Consider the following 22,161-nt stretch of genomic DNA (forward strand, 5'->3'; position numbering starts at 1 on the left):
GATCAATTAGCTCTTATCACTTAAAGAACCAAAAATAAAATAAAAAATTATCAATACAACTTCAACCATTAGAAGAATTATTTGGATAAAATTGCAGCATTTAATTAATATTCATTCTCTGGCACAGATTTAGAGAATAGAAAATAATGCTACTATGTTGTAAAAGTTTATAAATCACTCATGCTTTTCATTAAGAGACTACAGAATTAGCACTATGAAGAAACAGGCTTGAAGCATGTCCCTAAACACAGATAAGCAGGGTACCATGCACTTCTAGCAGGTGGAGTAAAAGTTATACATATTACATATAGTAACAGTTGTATTTCTGAGTTACTTTAATACACAGTGTACTCTCCCCTTTCCCAACACTGAACTGAAACCCCACAGTGTTAAGATAAAATGATACATGTCCTAATTTGGTTTAAAATGAGTCAATCGTTTTAGCCAATAGTCTAAGTAAAACGGATTTTTAAAAAGATACAGTAAATGTAATCATTATGGAAAAGCCACCAATTTTACCTCTCCATAGATCCTAAATGTTCCAGTATCTTCATCCAGTTCAATTGCTGTGACTCCTGGAACCTTTCTAGCCTGCTGAATATTACTACCATGGGTTCCTATTGCAAGACCCATTAAGTCTTCTCTCACAATAAACTCTTCATGAAATGCGGCTGCCAATTGTTTTGTACACTAGGAAGACAAGAGAAAATTATTTACTGTACAGCAACATAGAAAAAAGACAAACAATTAAAATCAGTAATTCCCAAGATAATCCTACAATTAGCAAAAGTAGAATTTTCTCCTAGTCTGTAGTAGAGTCAACAAAATCAAAAGGTTGTGTTAGAAAGTTTGATTTCCCATTAACTGCAGTTCAAAATACATTTTGCCACAGACACAGTATTACAAATAGCAACTATTGGCAGAATGGGTCACACAAATGTTATAGGCTAATTTTGTTTTAAATGTTAGCCTGGAAAGATAACTATGGAATGTATTAACCCACATTTCAGCCAATGCAGAAAACAAGGGGCAGTAAGAGGACAGAGAAGAGACTGGTACTCTGTACAATCATTAAACAGCTCTGGGGCTGTATGATTAACAGGAAAACTACAGAGAGAGCCACAACTGGAGGAAAACACTGGTGCCAGAGGTCCTTCCTGCATCGACTCAGCACAGTTATCCTGTAAATCAGTGTCAAACCCAAACAGGCACAGTGACATCGAAAAGGTCATTTAGGCTGTATTTTCACTAATTATGTTAAACATCTCCCAAGTACATCTTAAGTTGCTCAGGGGCTTCTTCAGCAGAATTTTTACAACCTATGCCCTAGACTTACTACTCAGACAACTAGTTCCCAAAATCAAGCAAATAATGATTTATAATACCAAGGATAACTTAACATTAAATAAAACCTACTTACTTCTAAATGTTTGGTGGCTTCTTCATTTCTTGACATAAGCATCAGTTTTGTACGAATACTTCGCAAATGCATATCACTTAAAATATTGACCCTCTTCACAGTTGCTTCACTGGCAGACTACAAAATAAAAAAATTCAAATGGAAAATGTTATGCGTGAGAAAATTAACATCCTAAATGAATATATTCAGAAACAAGACTCTTAGTCTACTTTTTTTTTAAGCCTTTACTATGTGCTGGATTATTATTACTAGGTTATACCTAGATATAAGAAAAAGAAAAAAAGCTGGTCTTGACCTAAAGTCATTCATTGTCTCTCAGGGGAGACAATATACACAAAGAAATATGTACAAAATACAGAGTTCTGTGATTCCATCATTGGGGACAAAACATAAAATGTAACATGTAACAAAATATAAAAGACTAAAGGTCATTGTCATTTTTTTAATCTATCAGTTTTGCTCATTTTTTTTCTACTCTCTCTGGGTTAGAGAAGTAAAAAGGAAACATTAGGCAATATAAATTTTTATTGCTTAAATATAACATGAATGTTCCAAGAATTGAAAAGGAGCCTGAATGAATCAGTAGGACTTATGGGAAGGCTGAGAGTCCTCAAGAATGAAAAGGTCTGGAAGATTAAATATCACTGCCAGCAGTCTTCCTCATCAATAGGGATCCTCCAAGAGCTGCAGAAGCACCACTACCTAATGGATCTGTACATGTTTTTATCAAAGTCCAGGTTTACCTAAAATTCACTAAGTTTTCACAATATTTAAGTGGGAGATGTTTGTTCTATTAAAAATGTAGTAACATCTTACCAGTATCATTAACTGTGTGGTTTCAGCATGGTAAAAAATCCGGCATGCTCCCACTGCTTTTTTAAAATCTTTATGTGCATTTTCATTAGCACACCTAGAAAGCAATTAATATGTAAATTTTTAACAAGTAATATTATGAACACAATAATTAAAAATCAATGAATACCTAAACCGTAATAAATTTGATTCCAAAATATTATGTTAAGTTCCTCACCATAAAAATTCTGCTTCACAGAAACCTTTTCTCCCTAAAGCATTTTAATGGCCATTTAGAAAAAAGGGGATTTATACAGCAAGAGATAGTCATTAGTCATTTTTTTAAATACTTAAAATGATCGGATAGTAAACAGAATTACTCACGCCTCCCTTAAATCTTCAGGAACATCTACTGTGCATTTAAAGAAGGTATTTTTTTTGACAGTTTTGTTTTGATTGACAGGTCGAAGTCGTTCAAAGGTGACGATTTCATTGTAAGTGGCATCACAAGCAGCATATTCAATGACATAAAACTGGAAGAGAATAAGACAGACTAAAATAGTCTCATCTGAAAAGAAAAGGTACAGATATCCTAGTACAAAAGTTCCACTAAAACTGTACAAATTATGTTTTAGTCCATTGCATGACTATAATGTTAACAGACTAGGAATATCTTCCCTGCCCATTAACAGGCCCAACACTTGGAGCCTTTGGTCACAGGGAGCTCAGCAGGAAGAGTTGAGGCAGAGCTGAGAGAGAGCAGCTAGCTTGAGTGAAAGAGGGAGAAATTTTGCCTAGGGAAGGTTGTTTATGGGAGGCCTAACCTAGGGAAGGCTGGTGGATGTCCGTACTCCCTGGACTGGTGACATGTAAAAACTTCTTTGTTAACATGGTAGAATTGGTTTGCTGGTATCTGAATAAACATTGTGGTTTTGCCTTTGAGGAAGAGTTATATTTTTCAAATTCACCCTAGAAATTTGCATGCATATTCATAGCAACTGCTATGACCTAGGTGTAGCTCAAATGCTTTTGCCAAAGATTAAAACACCTGCATTTGTATGCCTTAGTGGCTTTTCTTAAAACTGTTTTTAATCCTTAGATTCCCAAAGCTGATGGCATTTCATATTTGCTGATGATAGGTTTTATCTAACGGTATGACATTAGATGTGGGTGCCATATTATATTGATAATGATCTTCTGTTTAAGAGGAAAAGGCCCAGCAAACATGTATATGAATCTTCCACTAAGTGTCAGACACAATTTCCTTATAACAAAACACATCAGTGTCTTTATCCCTTTTTCAGGTATGGAAAAGGGTCATGTCATGAGGGGGACCATGGCCACAATAGTAGGGGCATCTGAAGAGAAAACGTACTTGCAACTTTTCTTAAATTTCTTTATATACCATTAAAAAAATTCCCTCCAAATTGGCATTTTTAGACATTTGGCATTAGCAGGTTAATTCCTAAGACACTTAAACGAAAAATCATCTCATCATCTAATTCCAAATGTGTGGCAAAAAAACTTAAAAAAAAAAAAAAGGAAGTTTTTACTTGAACATCAATGAGGTCATTCAGCCAGTCTAGGATTAAGGAACTGAGACAGGCCAGAGAACTGAAATTCAAAAACTTTTCTCTTCTTCCTAAAAAAAAGCTTTACATATTTTATTTAAAATTATGTGAATTATCAAATTAGTAAGCCCCAATCAAACAAAATAAGAAACACTTAGCTAATGGTATGCAATATAGGCCTTACAAAAAAACCAAGGCTTACAAAAAGTGAAACTTGCCCATGGTCACAAACTTGAAGAAGTGGGTACCATTAAAATCTCCATTTACAGCTAAGAAACCTGAGGCAGACAGATTTCATGTGAGTTGCCCAGGGTCACACAGTTAAGTTTTTGAGGATGGATTTTAAATTGAGTCTTCTTGACTTCAGGCCCATCTATCCACACCACTACCAAGGCGCAAACTTCTGCCAACCCAATTTAAATCAAAGTTCACGGGGAAATGATTTAACATTCCAGTAACTGCACTGCACAAAAACTGGTTTTCTTTTTAATCATGTGCTACTTATGACCTCTGTGATGATGGAGGAAGGGGAGGGCAGGGGCACCCCCATCATGAGGTTATGTGGCCTCAGTCTATTAAAAAATCAATGGCCTGACACCCCTGGCAAGTTCAGGATCCTAGGATGTGCCAGCTGCTTCCTCTTGACCCTATGTATGTTTGCACAATGAATATCAAGACCCTAAGTCTGCACCTTCATCTCCCATCATTGGCAATGTACATATAGCAGGCAGATCCTTCCCCAAGCTATGTTACATGCCTCCCCCTCTCCCATCACTCAGTAAAGGATTCACTGAGAGCTCATCTCTTCCTATAATTGCTTGAGGACAGAACTCACTCCTATAGTTAGAAGCCTGCTTTCACTCTTGTAAACTAAGTCTTATGTGGCTGCTTTCAGATGAACAAAGATTTCCACGTATTACAGATGGGGGACTGAGCCAGAAAGGAGATCCTACTGAATAACAGAGTGGGGTGCTGTGTGTCTGGAGAGGTAGGAGGGCAAAAGTTTGCCTCTCTGCAACCCTGAAAGAACATTCACATTCTACTGTGTCATTCCAACTCTCAAACAAGGGAAGAGGAGGCTGTTTTAAACAAGCTGGCTATGGGACAATACCAGTAATCCAAAAACTCCCTACCAAACCATGGTAGGAAGATTGAGGGAAGAGTGGAGGAGGGTGGCGTGAGACTGGCTGGTATTGATTCTGAAGTCCATTGTTAAGCTGGTACTGGTGGTAGAAGACCAACTAGTTGAGCAGGGATGAAAGCCTAGTCCAGCAAACCCAAAGCAGGACCCTACTTGTGATGTGCAAGTGTTGTACACAAGATACTGATGTTACAGCCCTGTGGGTACCTCTGTCCCATTTCACCTAGTACCCCTTGCCAAGGATGCTCCCACCCATCTTACATCTAGCCCTAACTCCAGTTCCTGGTGGTTGTACTGTGAGTATATGGGGGCATTTCCATGGTGAGGCTGACACTGGTTATTTCACATCCTAGCTAGCAGCAGTACCCAACTATTCAAGAGCTCAGTATGTATTTCTATACATAGACACCGAAGGGCAATCTGTGGACACCCAAATGGAATCTTCTTTAGAAAAGGTACTTGGTTCTAGATATATATATATTCATCAACCAGAGATTTCAACCATCTAAATGAATGACTGCAAAGTACCTACCTCTTACTGCCACCCCTTCCTACAAGCAAGCCATTCTATACAAAAAGGGATTTCTTAGGCACAGAATTTTCAAATCAAAAGGTATTTTAAAGAGTGTTATTGCTATTACTTTCAGCAATGATCCCCTTCCTAAATAATCATTCAATACTGTTCTGAATTATTTCATCTCCATTCACTCGATGGCAGGGGGAAAAAATGCACCCTATTGAGTATTAAAAATAACTTACTTCTCCTTTCATCATCCGAACTTTTGCAAGCCACCATCCACATGGTTCTTGGTCATTTGCTCTTGAATAAACCTGAAGGAACATAGTTATAAAATGTAAACACTCAGATCACAAATTATCCAAATTACCATCCTGAACCGACATATTGCTAAGGAGATGTGATGGATTCCATTTGGATAATCAGGAGGGTACAAATTATTTTACTAAATTTTTTTTGGTTGAATTCTGCTTGAAAGAAATGTTTCCTACACATTTAAGGTTTTATTATTAGAATTAAGACTGCATTTAACAAAAAGGTCCTCAGCTTAAATTCTCAAATTCCTGGATTTTAGCAGATGAATAATTACTCTTCAAATTCTTTCCCAGCAAGTTTCTACACAAATCTAAGACTATCATCTTGTTTTAGTTTTGTCAACTTTTTTTTGTGGTTGAGGCCTTTTAGTCATGTTTTCTTGGCAGAGATACTGGAATAGTTTGCAATTTCCTTCTCCAGCTCATCTGACAGGTGAGGAAACTGAGGCAAACAGGGTTAAATGACTTTGTCTAGGATCACACAGCTAAGTGTCTGAGGTCAGATTAGCTCTTCCTGACCCCAGACTTTACACTTTATCCACTATGGCACCTAGCTGCCGATTACTATGAATTGATTATTTTCAAAGATTGATAAATCTTTCATGAAAATTCATTTCAAGCCAAGAATATGGCATTTACCTTCTTTGACAGGAATGTAAATTAAAGTAACAAGTACATCCATGGCTATTAAAAAAAAGATACAGACTATATTCATTATATTTTAACAGTTTTTTAACTACTGTTAAATTCTGCCATAATACCCTTCAAAATACTATTCCTTTTGAGGGTTTGGGGCAGGAAGAAACCTTATTAAAGCTCCCTGGTCTAGAATATATGACCACTATGGATAAGCACCACAATACCTCTGAGTATATTCAGATGAAAAGTTGTCTTATTTATTTATTTTTTTATTTTTTAAAGCAATCGGAGTTAAGTAACTCACTCAAGGTTACATGGCCAGTTATTTCTGGGTGTGGTGCTGAGTACCTGAGCCCGGATTTGATCCAGGTCATCCCGACACTGGAGCTGGTGCTCTTACTCGCTGAGCCACCTGGCCGCCCCTAAGCAATTGGGGTTAAGTAACTTGCTCAAGGTTACACGGCCAGGTGTTTCTGGGTGGGTGTTAAGTGTCTGAGCCCAGGATTCGATCTCCAGGTCTTTTCAACACTGGAGCCGGTGCTCTTACTCGCTGTGCTACCTGGCCGCCCCAAAAAGTTGTCTTATTGATAGAAATTGTAAGCAAACATGACTAAAGCAGTAACAACCAGATCTACAACTTCTCTATTAAAAAAAAAAATCATTTGACATTTTTTTCCTTTGCAACATTACAGGCCTAGAAATTACTTTTTGTTTCCAGAATTGTAAAGTGATTGAGAGGCTCTAAAGTTATTTTGTCTTTTAAAAAGATAAATGTTCAGTTTCATTTCTTAAACTATATTTAACAACCCACTGTCTAAAATAGCAAAATCTGTTTATAATATTCCATTTAAATTTAGAACTCAAAACTTAAATGTTAAAAAAAAAAACCAAACTTTTAACAAGTAATTGGGGAAAAATATTATAGTCAGAAAAAATTCCATTTAATGAAAAAAAAATTGGTTATAGTAATCTGCCTTACAATTTTTTTCATGTTCTCCAATCATTGAAATTTCTATGATGACTAAAATTAAGTACGATTTTCCTTCTCAAATTTATCTTAGAATGGTTGTTGCCACTCTCCATGACATAATCCTTTAAAAAAAAAATTTCACTAAGTTGGACTGGATGGGTGGAAGCATACTGGTTCTATTACATATATATATGATGTCCTTGGTTCCACCCTAAAAACCTGGGGGTGAGACCAGGAAGGACTCTTATAAAGAAGGAAGAGGTCCTGGAACAGAGTTCACCACTAACCAGGTGTAAACTTCTTTCCTTAAGACAGAGTAGTTCAGGAGCAGCTAGGTGGCAGAAGTACACATAGCACTAGCCCTGGAGTCAGGAGGACCTGAGTTCAAACTTAGAGACACTTGACACTTACTAGCCATGTGACCATGGGCAAGTCACTTAACTCCAATTGCCTAGCTCGCTCCCTCCCTCCCAAAAGAGGGAGTAGTTCAAGAAAGACTGATAGTTTTAGGAAGATGATTCTCTAGAGGGTCAAGCTACCGTGTTTCCCCGATAATAAGACACTGTCTTATTATTTTTTTTGGACAGAAAACCACCAGAGGGCTTATTTTAATGAACATTGACAGCAATTTTAATAAACAGGTAAAGGTGAACAAAAAAATGTACCTTTATTCAATAAGCAAATCACTAGGGAAGAACAGGATGACGCGCTCACTGCTGCAGCTCTCATTGGATGCAGCTCGGAGCGTTTCGGGGGGGGGAGGGGCGGTGCATACAGAGGGTACCGTAATGTAGCGCAGGGGATCACCTTCACCACAGTAGCAATCTCAATAGGGCTTATTTTCGGGGGAGGGCTTATTTTAGAGGAATCTTACACAGTAAGGGGAGGGCTTATTTTCGGGATAGGTCTTATTATCGGGGAAACACGGTAAGTGACAATTAGCTCATTAAAGGAGCTTATGATTAAGCATGGTTAGCAATGTTTTTATCTTATTGTGGTATTTTTTGTTTGTTAGAGAATAAAATAAAGTATCTTGTGTAACTCTTCCTAGGGGGAAGTCAGTTTAAGACAAGTCTACTAAGTCTACTTAAGACAGAATTATGCTCCAAAGCTAGAGTACTGAAGGCATTATTCCCCCCTCCTCTTCCCCATTTATTTGTGTGCAGGTTAAGAGAAGTTTGTTTCAATTCTGATCCTCCACCTTCTCCAATTAAGATTCTGTTTACTTTTATCCCCTTGTGTGCTTTCTATCACTTCTTGATGATTAAATTTTGTTTACACCCTGTAGATAAGTCTATTTTAAAAAATAACTTCTAAGTGTAGGTAATCAGTGTCATCTTTTATGCATTCTTTGAGACTTGTAATGATTAATCATTCCTATGTTTCTCTTTAGGGCTGGAATCTTTTCTGAGAGGGGATTGGGAAAAGAAAAGATAGAGTGGGAATGCAATGGAAAATGTTGGTAATGGGAGACTGTGGATGTGGAAAGGTGGAGAGGCCATCAAACTCAGTTGGTCTGTGGCTGAATCGTCTTTTTCCTATTCTTTGTTACAAAGCCTAATTCACAGAGTAAAGGGAAATGGAAGAACATATGCAGAAATAAAGAGGCAGGTTTTCAAAAAAAGTACCAAAAAAGGTACAAAAACTACTAAAAATTATTAGATAAGATGAACTGCTTAAAATTTCAGTTACTAATTACCAATTTAATCACAATCAACTTTCACGCATATGGAATTAATTCTGTAGTATCTTTTATTTACCTGAGGATAACAAAGATTTGGCTTTCACAAACTTTCTAACCAGTGAGGGCTTTTGAAAATTTCCAAGAACAACAGAAAATGATTTCAGTGCAAACACCACAGATGAACACAGAGTAACAAGAGAAGTCTCTCCAGTTCCTCTTTTCCTTTCCTTCTTTTGATTTCCCTCCATTTTCTCTCTGGTCTTTTGATCCATGTCCTTGCTTCCCAGCCCTCAATTCTTGCTTTCTTCTCAAGTAACTACTAGCACAGAACCTGAGGTTTGTTTGTTTTTTAAGTTCCCCTTGTCTTCTAAACATATTTGTAGGCCTAGTTTTTTCTCCAGTATACAAATCACCTTTTGAATTCAAAAAGGAAAAAAAATACATGTTCCAGAATAACCACACAATACACCAATCTCTAAGAATGTGAGAACTGTCTGCATCCTCCACAAATGACTCGCTGGTTTCATTCATTTTATAATAATCAATGACAGCAAAGAAAAAAAAAACCAAGGAATCAACTTATTTGTGCTTTAAACATACATCGATGTTTGTACAATAAACATGGAATAGCTTACCTCTACTTCATCTCCTTCACTAATTTCTTTTTTTATATCAGGAGGAGGAGGTAATCTTACTTCATTAAATGGAACTTGGCGTTCAGGTTGCCAGCTGAAAATTAAAGATTTTATACATACAATGCTTATTAAATTATTTCTCACATAAAAGAGCACATATATTATTAGATTATTGTAATTAACTTCATAGTCATCATCAATTAAAACTGAAAAAAAAAACAAAACAAAACCACCAAACAATATTCTATTTAGAGTGGGGTACCAACATGGAACATTGAAGCTTACCATAAAGATCTATGAACATAAACTCAACTATAACTTGTCAGAACTTACCCATAATTTTTTTTTTAAAGCAACTAGCCCAAGGTTACATAGCCAGTTATGTTGTGTGGGTGTTAAGCACCTGAGGCCAGAACTGATTCCAGGTCCTCCCAACTCCAGGGCCAGCGCTCTTACTCACTGCGCCACCTAGATGCCCCTGACCCATAATTTTTAATTTGGAAATATACTACTGCTGTAAAATCCTTTTATCTTGGAAATGGCATAACCATATAACATTTGCTCTAAGGGTTTTGTCCTTTTGTTTGAGAGGGAGGAGCAGGTAGAAGTAGGTGTTTGTAAAATTTCTGAACTATGTTCCATGGAATTATAAGCTATTAAAATGGCTATCTAAAAACCCAGACAACTTAGAAACTGAATGTGCTAGTAGTAACCAACTTCCAATGCTGCTTGAAATAAAAATTGGAAAATCTGTGTCTGCTCCTTCTTTTTCTAATATGGATGGAAATCCCTCCCACCCCGTTGCTCCAACAGCTTAAAAACAGCAGCTCTTGGGCAGAGGTCGGCTCAAAATGGATTGGGGTAGGGAGGTGGGGGTGAGCAGCTCACATATGCTGAGAGAAACCTGGCAGCCCTGGTCTGTGTTATGTAATTATGTAATATTCTCGCCTCCATCAAGCCTTTCCAGACAAAATTAATGCAGCTCAAAATAACCTTTGCCTTTCCCATTTTTCAGCTTCCATGCCACTTATGGTTGTTAAAAAGAGACTGAGCACTCAACAATATACAGCCCAGACTGGTTTACTTGTTATACTGAACTAGTCTAAATATTCATTGTATAAATTTCAGAATACATGTGTTTGCTTTTAAAGAGGTCGTAAGGTGCTTTGGAACATATGTGGACAAAACAAATTTTTCTTAAAGGGAGATTTAGAGTCTTTTACCTTTACCTTTCTTCTATATCCTAAAATATGTTGTGTAATTACTATGCCAAGACTAGAGGTAATTCTTGATTTCTCTTGCCATGGCACCTCCCAGTTTCAAGCTCTGTCCCACTCATTCAGAAACTAACTTGTCCCTTTTGTCTTTTTATACCTGTTTATATGCCATGTCTGTGGGAAGAATGTTTATAATAGAATGAGTAAAGGCAAGTAAGTAGAATTTTTTCAAACTTAAAGCTTAGAAATAAAGACCCAACAGATGATGCATTAATTAAAAAAACCCCAAAACTCCATACTTTTAAAGTTTAATAGTAAGAAAAACTTACTTATTTTCAAAAACAACTGTCAGGGAATCCTCATGAACATCTTTGATAAATCCCTATTAAAAAAAAAACAAAAGATCATATATTCAAAGTCAGTTAAATGTTATATTAAAAAGTTTTTTTTAAAAAACAACTAAAATTCCTTTGGGAAAATCTAAATATAAAATTGTTATCTTTATTTAAATGATCAGGTCATTAGATTCATTCCCTTTTACCCTATAGATGTTAGCACCTTGAAGTCTCAAAAAAAAAAAAAAAGCTTAAGAGGAAACATTGTTTTTGAGTAAACTATTATGTTGAGCTTAAAGAACTTAAAGGGGTGAGTGGAATAGAAAGGAGAGATTGACATAAGCCTCTCATTACAATACTGTAAAATAAGCTGCAGCTACCACAGTTTATTAGGGAGAGAAGGCAGTCCCCACGTGATCAGCGTGAAGGCAGTTAGGAGGGTTGTAGTACATTCTGAGTAAGATGTTTTTTTATACACAAAGCACCACAACTTCTTAGAATGGCCAAGGGCATTTTGTTTATAATGCCATCCCTTGCTTCTATCCTGTTATCAAAAAGAAAGCCTAATCCATATAAAAGTCCTTCAAATATTTTAAGACGATGGTCAAGAAGTACAGAGAAAAATGAAGAGCAGTCTGTTAGATATTGGGTGTGGACAAACATCTTAACCCATGTACCATAATAATCTAAATATGGATGCGCCCAGAATGTTTAAAAAGCCAAACCATAGAAAAATCAGAAAAGAACCAGGTCAGGCATTTTTCATAATAATGGCTAGGGATAAAATCCTTAAGAAAACAAGGAACTGGGGCGACTACGTGGTGCAGTGAATAGAGCACCAGCCCTGGAGTCATGAGGACCTTATTAGTCTTTGAAATCGGCCTCAGACACTTAACATTTACTAGTCATGTGACCTTGGGCAAGACACTTAACCCCCCAAAAAAATAAATAAATAAATAAAATAACCCAAGGAACTTTCAAAGGACCGAAACTGAAAAGCTTCTGAAAGGGCAAAAATCAATAAAACTAGGATAAGAAGTGAAACTAGGGGAGGGAGATCGGTGGCACTAATATAATATCTATGTAACAAATTTTATGTTTTGTTCTGACAAAGATTCTGACATTTAAGATATATCTAAAATGAATAATAAGTCTCTTTTCCTAGTAAAGCAAAGGATAGGAAAGATTTTCCATTTTTCTGGAAAAAAAATTGCAAAGACTTGTAAACTACTGACAACTACATGAAAGACTGTTTCAAGTACTCTAATACAAAAAGATTCCACCCCCAGGTTCCAGGGTATTCCCCCCAAAACAGCAAAGACAACAAAAGCAAGACTACTCAATGTCACAGGGGTTGTACAGAAAAGATCTGGAAATGGGTCAGTCAATTAACATTTATCAAGCCCCTACTTGCTAAGCCAAGAGGATGCAAATAAGACAGGACTTGCCCTCAAGGAGCTACAGTAGAGTAGAGAAGGTACTCAGCACAGTATCTTGATCCAGTCTAGTGCAGGGAGTACAGCTAGTGGAAGATGAAAGGAGGGGGAAAAAAAAAAACCCTGGTATATCATACCAATGCACTCACAATTAGGAGAACTGTAAAATGTTTTCAATCATTCTGGAAATTCATGCTTTTTGACTCATATACTAGTTACTTATCCCAAGAACATCAATACAAAAACTTTTTAGCAGTACTTTTAGTAGTAGTAGTAAAGAGTTTGTAACAAAGTAGTTAGTTGCCTATTCACTTAGGGAATGACTAAGAAAATTCTGGTATACAAATATAATGGAATATTACCATCCTATAAAAGATGCATAAAACCATAAAAATGAAGAGATTATCCATAAAGAGTTATCAACACACCAGGTCCTGACGAATGAATTCGACTCAAGCCTTCTCTCAGTCAAGAAAAGTAAAATGTATTGAAAGTTCCACATACTGGGTAGACTCTTAAGGAGCCTACCTATCTGTGACGCTTGCATTCGACAAGTGGGCCAGAATCAATTCTATGGATGAAACGAATACAAAGATAAGAAAGAGAAGAGGTGGAATAGGCAAAAAAAAAATTCTGTATCAAGCTTTAATAATGGCTTGGTATCCAAGATATATAGGCAAATTATGTATGTGTGTAAATATGTAAATGACCATTACCCAAGGGATAAGTAGTCCAAAGGTATTAAAGAATATTGCAAAAATCACTGAGAAATGCAATGCAAAAAAAGTCAATAAAAATGATAAACATTTAACCGCTGTCATATTTTTAGTTATCCTGGATCTAGTATAGTTCACTGAACGTAAGATAAAGATGTTTCTATTCAAATAGAAGCCATACTGCTCAGCCCATCAAAAACCTCCAAGTTCTGACTTCCTCCCTCTCTCCTAACCACTAACCCACCCTTACATGCAGTTATTCTACCATCAAAATGAACTTTGGTATTCCCCAACATAATATGCCATTTTCTACATGCCTGGCCAGGTTCATAATGTTCTCTCTTTTCTCCAATGTGTTCTTGTTCTACCACCCCCAGCTTTATCCACAAAACTATTTGTGATCCATAGTTCAAGGCTGAACAAATGCCCCTTCCCATTTCCCTTACTGTTCTTTTGAATTACAGTGTGAAGTCATGGTCTTGTTCCCACTAGACTAAATTTTTCACAGCCAGGTCTGCTGTTACTATCATTTTGAGATCTCTCACAATAGTAAGAGGACAGGTTTTACCTGAGATGATCTAATCATATGACCTAGCAAGCATTTATCTAATCTCTACTATACATCAGGAACTAGGGGGAAAAAAACCAAAATAAAAAGTCTCAATCCTCAAGGAGTTTTCATTCTATGGGAGGAAAAAGCATGTGTACCCACACTTCTTTAATTGCCTTACATATTTATTCTCCATAGTTTCTGATTCTCCTTTATCTAGTATGTTCACTAACATTTCTCTTTAAAAACAAACACACCCTCTTCCACAAAAACAAACAACCCCCCCCAATACCTGAGGGTTTTGATAACTGTGGGGCTCTTCAGTTGTGTTTTTTTTTAAATAGATTTTTACCTAAATGAAATACACAAAAATACAAGGCCTAAGTATAACTTAAAAAATTTTATTAGCGAATAGGCTTAGGAGTATATGCAACAAAAGTGACTTAAAAGTCAATTAGTAAACCTATTGCTAATACTGAACCAATATACTTGATTAATAACAATGGCTATTCAAAATGTAAGCTTAGATTTCATGTTATATTTCAGTATGCCGCTAACTAATTTTTGTAATAAATTTAAAGTGCCTAAAATAAAAACATTGCTTCTTTAATATCATTTTTGGTACTGAAAAAATAAAATTATTTTTAAAATTAAATGTTAATAAGAGCATAGATCTTAAAGGTTTAGTGTTTTCTGAAATGTTTCCTCAACTACCAATTCAATATGCTTGTCTTTTTGTTGAATATGCAACATATTATAAACACTAAGAAACTGGGGGGAGGGGGCCACAAAACTGGGGGGAATAAAGGAGTCAGAAAAGGCCTCCTGAAAAAGATTTGATCTGAATACCGAAGGAAACAAAAGATCAGAAGCATATTCTGAGGGGAAGGCCTAGCAGATGGGGAAGACCTAAGAAGGGAGATAGAATGTCAGTTCAAACAGACCAAAGAACCTTTAAGGAAGGGTAGGTAGGTTGAAGCTTGGATTGTAAAGAGGATATTTAAATTCCACCCTTCTCCCAACGGGTGATGAGGCCAGATCTGTACTTCAGAATATCATTGGCAGTTAATTCATTAGTTAATGGGAAATGGAAATAGAAGTTACTTGAGGCAAGGGAATGAATTGCAATAATTATTCCAGTAATTCATGAAAGAGGTAAGATGGGCCTATACTAGGGGAATAGCTTGGTTATGAAGATGGGGAAGCCAGCAGAACAGAGGCCTAACTAAGTTATTACAATTACACAACTTGTTCTATATCTGTCTCACAACCAAATCTGTAAAGCATTTAGCATAGTTCACGGCACATGGCAGGTACTTAATAAAATGCTGGTTCCCACCCCCACCCCCAGCCATCAAATCACAGAATAGATTTAGAAGCTGGAAGGCACTGCAAGGAGTCACCTAAAACCATTTCTACAAAGGAGAGGTGGAACTAAGCTAGGAAGAGATGTTAAATTACTTCTAAGGACACACACAAGTAGCAGAAATTGAATTTGAACCCAAGCTCACACAGGAAGTAGTTGAGTTTAAATCTGAACCCAGGTCAAGATCTCCTTTAAAGACTTGGGACTCTCGAAATGGAAGAAGCAGTGGTGATCAATGTCTGCCAAAGGAAAGTCTAAACAGAGGAGGAAAAAGGAACCAAAAGCAAATGTCCACTTTTAGTTTAACACCCAGCAGTCATCACAATCTTTGAGTATTGGGTTTTCGTGGGGGGTTTTGGGGGGTAGAAGAATAAGTCAATGGAACAGACTAGATAAGGGAAATCAAAAACTATGGGTTTCGTGATACTGAAAAATCGGAAATAAAGCTGATGTCCATCTACTGGGGAAAGGGCTAAACAAAGTGTAGAAATTAATGTCATGGAATATTAACTGTGCTGGAAGAAATGATACTTTTTAGTCTACAATTTAAGGCCTCTTGCACAAATTAACAATGACATGCCTTTCCATCTATAGTCCAATCTCCCTAGGCATGTCTTTCAGTTTTCATAGTAAGTCTTAGCAAGGCATTTTTCATTTGAAAATCCACTGCCACTCTTCTAATCATTCTTCAAAGACCAGGTTAAATACAGCCCTCAAAAAACTTTTCTAGATTCTGCTTCCAGACCTTACCTGTAACAAGTCTTCTATTTCCTCTGAGCTTGGCAACTTTCTTGTAGTGCTGAGCATATCTACAACCTTATTATAATTCTTATATATATATATATATATATATATATATATATATCTACCTTTCTGAAAATATTTCTTGAAAGAATCAGCTACAAACTAAATTATTTAAGAATCCATTTTAATATGGAATTATCCAAATTTCCTTTTCTTTATCCCCTACTTCTAGAACTACCCATATGGAAGTAGGATCTTGAAAAATCTGTTTGTACTCACAATATAAATGGAATGTATTAAATATAGCAAAATCTCTCATAAAGTTGTATTTTTTTTTTCTAATTGAAGGGGTTTTGCAATGAAACAAGTTTCCTAAGAAAGTATGGCAAACGCAGGAGGGGTTATTTTAAGTAATTAAAAGAAAAAACTTCTGAGTACTACATTGAAGATATGTATCATGTATAAACAGTTGAGACTTGACATGGAAAAAACAATGAACCAGAAAAGTCACACAAACTAGGTTCTGTGACTAGGCAAGAAGTTATTTAACCTCTACTGCATTGGTTTCCTGGATTGCTGATAACAAACTCGATCTTTGGGAACAATTACTTTTATTTTTGTCTTTGAATCTCTAAACCTAGCAGCAGCACAGAGTCTGGTACTCAGTCAATGCTTACTGACTGGGTCACATGGTATCTAATTTTTTCTAGACCGAAAATGCATATGTTAATGAAAGGCAGTCTCTTTCTATGAGAACCTGCTTATCAATGACTCAATGCCCTGTCAAGAAATAAATGCCTGACTCCTCAAAGCTTTTTTTTACCTTTCTGACTTCTTTTCTTGGTTTCTGCCTTAGGGTTTCATAGAAAGACTCAGAAGGAAAGGAAAAAGGAAGCTTTTAAAAGCTAGTTTAATTCTTTCTAAGCCCCCACAGTTTTAACACAAACACATTTTCAAGCCATAAACAGTCCTACCAAGAGCAAGATTAAGGAGTCAAACTTCCCTAGCATCCTTCAAGTCCTAAGAGTCCTATTAGGACTTCTCCCTTTCTAGCTTGTAATAGTATGTCTTGTTAGGGGGCAGGACAGTATAAGAAGAATGAGTAAAAATGAGGCAAAAAGATGTGCTAGATCCTGCAGCACACATTAAATTAAAATGACACACTTTTGCTTAAATATTGGTTTTAGCTGAGTTTTGAATTGGTCCATCTGTTTTTGGAAAACAACAGAGGAAAGTGACTGAATTTCTCCTGATTCTGTACCTGTGATACCACTGAGCACACACCATAAACAAGTCGAAAGCAGTGAAAAGGGGCTCATATAAAGCAATATATGTATAGGAGAAAGAGATGGGGCTCGATCTGATTTCATTGATATAGTGAACCCACACAGGTGAGAAAACTAAATCTAAGGGAGGTAGCAGATACTTATTAGAGTAGTCATTGTCTTCATCTTAACTGCATTTGTGGAGAGCTTTGTTGGTCAAATGCTTTCCTTTAGCTCATTTTATTTTCACAACAACGCTGTAAGGTAGCTACTATTATCATCCCTAATTGTGCAGATGAGAAAATCAAAGAAAGGGGAAATGAGAAGAGTGAGGGAGGAAAGAAGTAAAAGACGGGGCAGACAGCAACAGATCAAAACCAAGGGATTTAAGATTCAGTTGAAATCAAAGAAACACAGTCAAGGAAGCCCTTGAGTAAAAGTTGATGACTCATATATGGGTCAGACAGATCCAGTGTATGCTCTAGAAGGAATTTTTCCCCAAGTATAGATTGGATCACAGGTGTCTGGTAATTACTTAATCATAAAATTGAGACCCGGGAAGGGACACATATCTATTCAAGCCCTTTCATTTCAGAAATGGGAAAAGTGAGGCTTCAGAGAAAAGTAACTTGTCCCAAAACTCAAAAGCAAAAAGTAAATACCTAAATTTGAACCCAGGTCTTCTGAAAACAAATCCAGTGTTTTTTTTTTAAGCAATTGGGCTTAAGTAATTTGCTCAAGGTTATACGGCCAGGTGTTTCTGGGTGGATGCTAAAGTGTCTGAGCCCGGATTTGATCCCCAGGTCATCCCGACACTGGGACCAGTGCTCTTACTCACTGTGCTACCTGGCCGCCCACCAGTGTTTTCTTAATCCTACATAACCCTGTCCTCTGTATTTGTGAGAGGAAAGACAAGAGAAGAGAGAAACAGAATCTTTAATTGAGCATAATTTGGCAAAACTCTAGAGCTGTTATCAAAGAGACAGTTAACACTCAGATAAAGAAGCAGTGATCACAAAGCCTTTATCATTTAACAGGTAGATGTCAGATTAACCTCATTTCTTTTTTTTGTTTGTTTCTGGAGGGCAATTGGGGTTAAGTAACTTGCCCAAGGTCACTCGGCTAGTTGTTTTATTTTTTTAATTTTTTTTTTTTGGTGTTGTGTCTGAGGTCAGCTCTGAACTCGGGTCCTCCTGACTCGGGCGCCAGCGCTTTATTCACTGCGCCACCTAGCTGCTGCCCATCATTTCTTTTTTTTTTTTGAGTCACCAGACTGGTGGATCAAGAGAACGCCACAGATTTAGTGTGCATACATATTTAGCAGAGCATTTAAGACTGACATTTTTCTTTTGGAAAAAATGCAGTGATACAGGCTGGATAATTTCAGTTAGATGGGTTTGGAACTCGTTTAGTGGCTAGACTAGAGTTCTAGTCCAATGCTCTCACATTTTACAGTCCAGAAACTGATGCCCAGGTAGGTGACATGCTCAAGGCCCAACTAGTAGCTAATGGTAGATCTGGGATTTAAGCCCATGTCAACCCCAAAATCCAGTGCTCTTTCCCAATAAAATCATTCAATAAATCTGATGTCACCTGATAAAGAAATCTCTACCAAGTACCTCTGCTCTGTTCTATGCTGTTTCAAGCTGTTAGGTTTTTTTTTAAACCAATTGATTTCAATAAAAGCATGGACATGACATAAAATCAGTAAAGCTTGCTAATGTGCTGTGAGTTAAGCTCTAAAAAGATCTTGAAAAGTGAGAGCACTGGGCCAAATGCATCAAGATGTAGTTTAAACAAGGACAAACACCCAAGTCTCACATTTGGGGGAAAAAAAAAAGCCTTCACAAATATAATAAACATAGGGAAAGCCACTCCTACATGACAATTTGTCCAAACCCCGCCCTCCCCACCAGGTATGAACCAGGTATGAATTCTAGGGCATGTAAGTTCACCAAATCAACAACTGAGTTGATGGTCTAAAAAAAGCCAGATTAATCTTAGGCTGCTGCATTCAAAGTAAAGTGTCAAATAGCTCCTGGTCACACCATATGGGGAATATCATGTTTAATTGTCAACACCACATTTTAGGAAGGACTGACAGGCTGAGGGGAAATACAGGAAATGATGACCAAGATAAAAGGACATATTAGCTACATAGCCTGAGAAAACAGAATTTAGAAAAAGTTGTCACAAAATCTGGTAGGCTTCAGGAGAAACCTTCAAGCCTGCTTGAATTGGCCACTCAGGTGTCTTGTAGGACATTCTTGGACTTGGGATCAGGAAGATTTGGGTTTAAGTTCTGCCTAAGACAGGACAGCTATGTGACTATGGACAAGTCACTTAAACACTTCTCAGGGGAGCAAAGAATCCTCAGGCTACAGTCTCCAGAAAAGTGCTAAAACTGAAACTATTGCTCAAGAAGTTCCTCACCTAGAGAGTGCCCTATGAAGTGGAAATCAAAGGTCTGTTTAAAAAAAAAAGTATTAACAACCAATATTTATGATGTTATGTGAAAATTTCCTGATCTAAGCCAAACAGGTTGTCTCTACCTCTGCTTCTCTTTATGAACTAAGAAGATGCATTATGTTACAATGGTATACTGTATATACCGCATTTTTATATATGTGGCTGGAATCATAGAAAGGAACTCCAAGTCAGTCTGTAGCCCTACTAGACTGTGAAAGCATGGACCTCTAATATATCTCCTCTGGCTATTTTCATGTGTATTACAAACTTTTGAGTACACTGAAATATATCACACCCAAAAGTATTTTGTCATAAAAGTCGAGTTTCTTGGGGCGGGGGGAAGGTCTGTGAGATTTGAAAAAGCAGTCATTTTCCCAGCCTAGTGAGATATAAGGGAGACAGAGGTCTGGGCCAGGAGCCAGGAAGAACCTTATACACTGGAGCAAAAAGAGGTCCTCAAATGCAGCATAAAGGGGCCTGAACTTGTGCAGGGTACAGGAACAAACTCTACCTGGCAGTTCTGTCTCTTACTACCTAGTTCCAAAGCAAGGGGCAACTTCAGAAACCAAGCAGAGGTGTGACTCTCACTTCAGGAGCGTAGTGGTCTCAGTTCCAACTGCCAACTCAGTCTGAAGCCTGCAGCAGAATAACCATGGCAGGAATTCCAGACCAAAGCAAAGCCTACAAAGCTTTCTAAATGTCTAATGGAGGCCTAGTTCAACTGCAGTCTACTCGGACATCCAACAAGTCCACAAGCTTGTTGCTCAAAACCCAAAGGGCAGTGATAAGACTTGGACCTGGATCAGACTACAATGGATCACAAAGTTTGCAGTCCCCGGCCCCAGCTGTCCCCAAGAGCCTGGAATAACAAAACATGTATTACTGCCCTATCCAAAACAATCCCCTTAACACCAGGAGTGAACAACCTCACAAACTAATTCTCTTGCTAGATAGGAATCTTCATCATAAAAGTAATAAATTATAAAGAAAAACACTTAACCCAAAGCTTTACATATATTTAAGCTGCTATTATTACAAATTTGGGTAGTACTGATCAGTCCCCAGGACGGACTGGATCACAAGCCAAATGATAAAATTTATTTTCTGAACTTCCAAAATATGAAGGCCATATAACCCTGCCTGTGGTGACTCAAAAAAGCACATAAAGAGGATCCACCTGAGCAGGAATGTCTCTTATCACTATGATTTTAATTGCAATTGAGAAGTTCAGGAACAGGGATAGCAAAGTGTCTTTTGAAACCAAGTGATGAAAGAATTATCTATTAAGCTGTCAACTATGCCAAAAGCTGCAGGGGCAGAGACAGGAAAAGTCTGAAAAAGGCTACTGAAGGCCAGAGGAAGAAAATCTTTGGCTTTTTGGAGGGGGGAAGGCAGGGCAACTGGGGTTAAGTGACTTGCCCAAGGTCACATGGCTACTATGTGTTAAGTGTCTGAGGACACATTTGAACTCAGGTCCTCCTGACTCCTGGGCCGATGCTCTATCACTGTGCCACCTAGCCAACCCCCTGAGGAAGAATTCGTAATCAAACAATCACAAAGGATAATGTAGGTATTATTGTTACATGAAATTATACAAAGTTTTTCTGGGGGTAAGAAAACAGATTCGAGGAAGGGAGGATCTTTTCAAACACACTGTTGGTGGAGTCATGTGTTATCCCAAATATTCTAGAAAACAATCGATAATGATGTTTTAAAAATTACTAAAATATGTGAACTTTTTTGATTCCACTCCTGGACACATAACCCAAGTAGGTCAAAGACAGAAGTCTTCATTTATAACAAAAACATTCAGAGCAGCAACTCTGTGGCCGAAAAAAAAAATTTAAAGTAGGTATCCATTGAAAATGGAGTATTTTTAAATTGTTTTTACACATAATTGAGGAAAAAAATATATTAAAGAAAAAAAGAGAACAGAGTATTACTTGGGCAAATATGAGGAATTCAAAAAAGCAACTGACAAATAGGCATCAAGAGGAAAACAAATCAAACTATGACTATAGCAATATAAAAGTAAAGAACAATAAAATGACATGGTGATTATAAAGACCAAGCTTAACCCTGAAAAAGAAAGTTGTTACTCATGTTGGTTTTCCTGAACCAAACTTCTTCCTTTTTGAATCTTTGCTCCCTATGTATGGAAACAGGGAAGAACATATTCAGTATGAAAAAAATGCGATGCCAACAAGACTCTAGTTAAAATAATAACAATAAAAAAATAAAGGTAATTTGAGAATAGCTCATCTGAAGGTCATGGGTGAACAGTTTTTGTGCTAGGAGGTACTCCTCAGCCAAGGATTATATAAGGAGAGTAGATAGATGGCTAGCAAAGTAATGAAGGGACCAAGGAAAGATATTTTTT

At 37.1% G+C, this 22,161-nt stretch overlaps 1 protein-coding gene across 5 annotated transcripts in view; it reads right to left on the minus strand.

Moving 5' to 3' along the window:
* The window catches only part of FXR1 (FMR1 autosomal homolog 1), a 62,337-nt gene that overhangs the window by 24,996 nt on the left and 15,180 nt on the right, over nt 1-22,161 (minus strand). For all 5 annotated transcript variants that reach the window (XM_069104803.1, XM_069104802.1, XM_069104801.1 and 2 more), the window contains exons 2-8: nt 11,230-11,282; nt 9,684-9,777; nt 5,684-5,755; nt 2,597-2,745; nt 2,237-2,330; nt 1,421-1,537; nt 520-690 (exon numbers count right to left, since the gene is read on the minus strand). In XM_069104803.1, the coding sequence (XP_068960904.1) occupies nt 520-690; nt 1,421-1,537; nt 2,237-2,330; nt 2,597-2,745; nt 5,684-5,755; nt 9,684-9,777; nt 11,230-11,282 (750 nt within the window). The remainder of the gene's footprint in view (nt 1-519; nt 691-1,420; nt 1,538-2,236; nt 2,331-2,596; nt 2,746-5,683; nt 5,756-9,683; nt 9,778-11,229; nt 11,283-22,161) is intronic.

The sequence above is a fragment of the Petaurus breviceps genome, unplaced genomic scaffold, assembly GCF_028583685.1.
Source record: "Petaurus breviceps papuanus isolate PSGF00001 unplaced genomic scaffold, PetGlider_PUasm1.0 688, whole genome shotgun sequence".
NCBI lineage: Eukaryota > Metazoa > Chordata > Mammalia > Diprotodontia > Petauridae > Petaurus > Petaurus breviceps.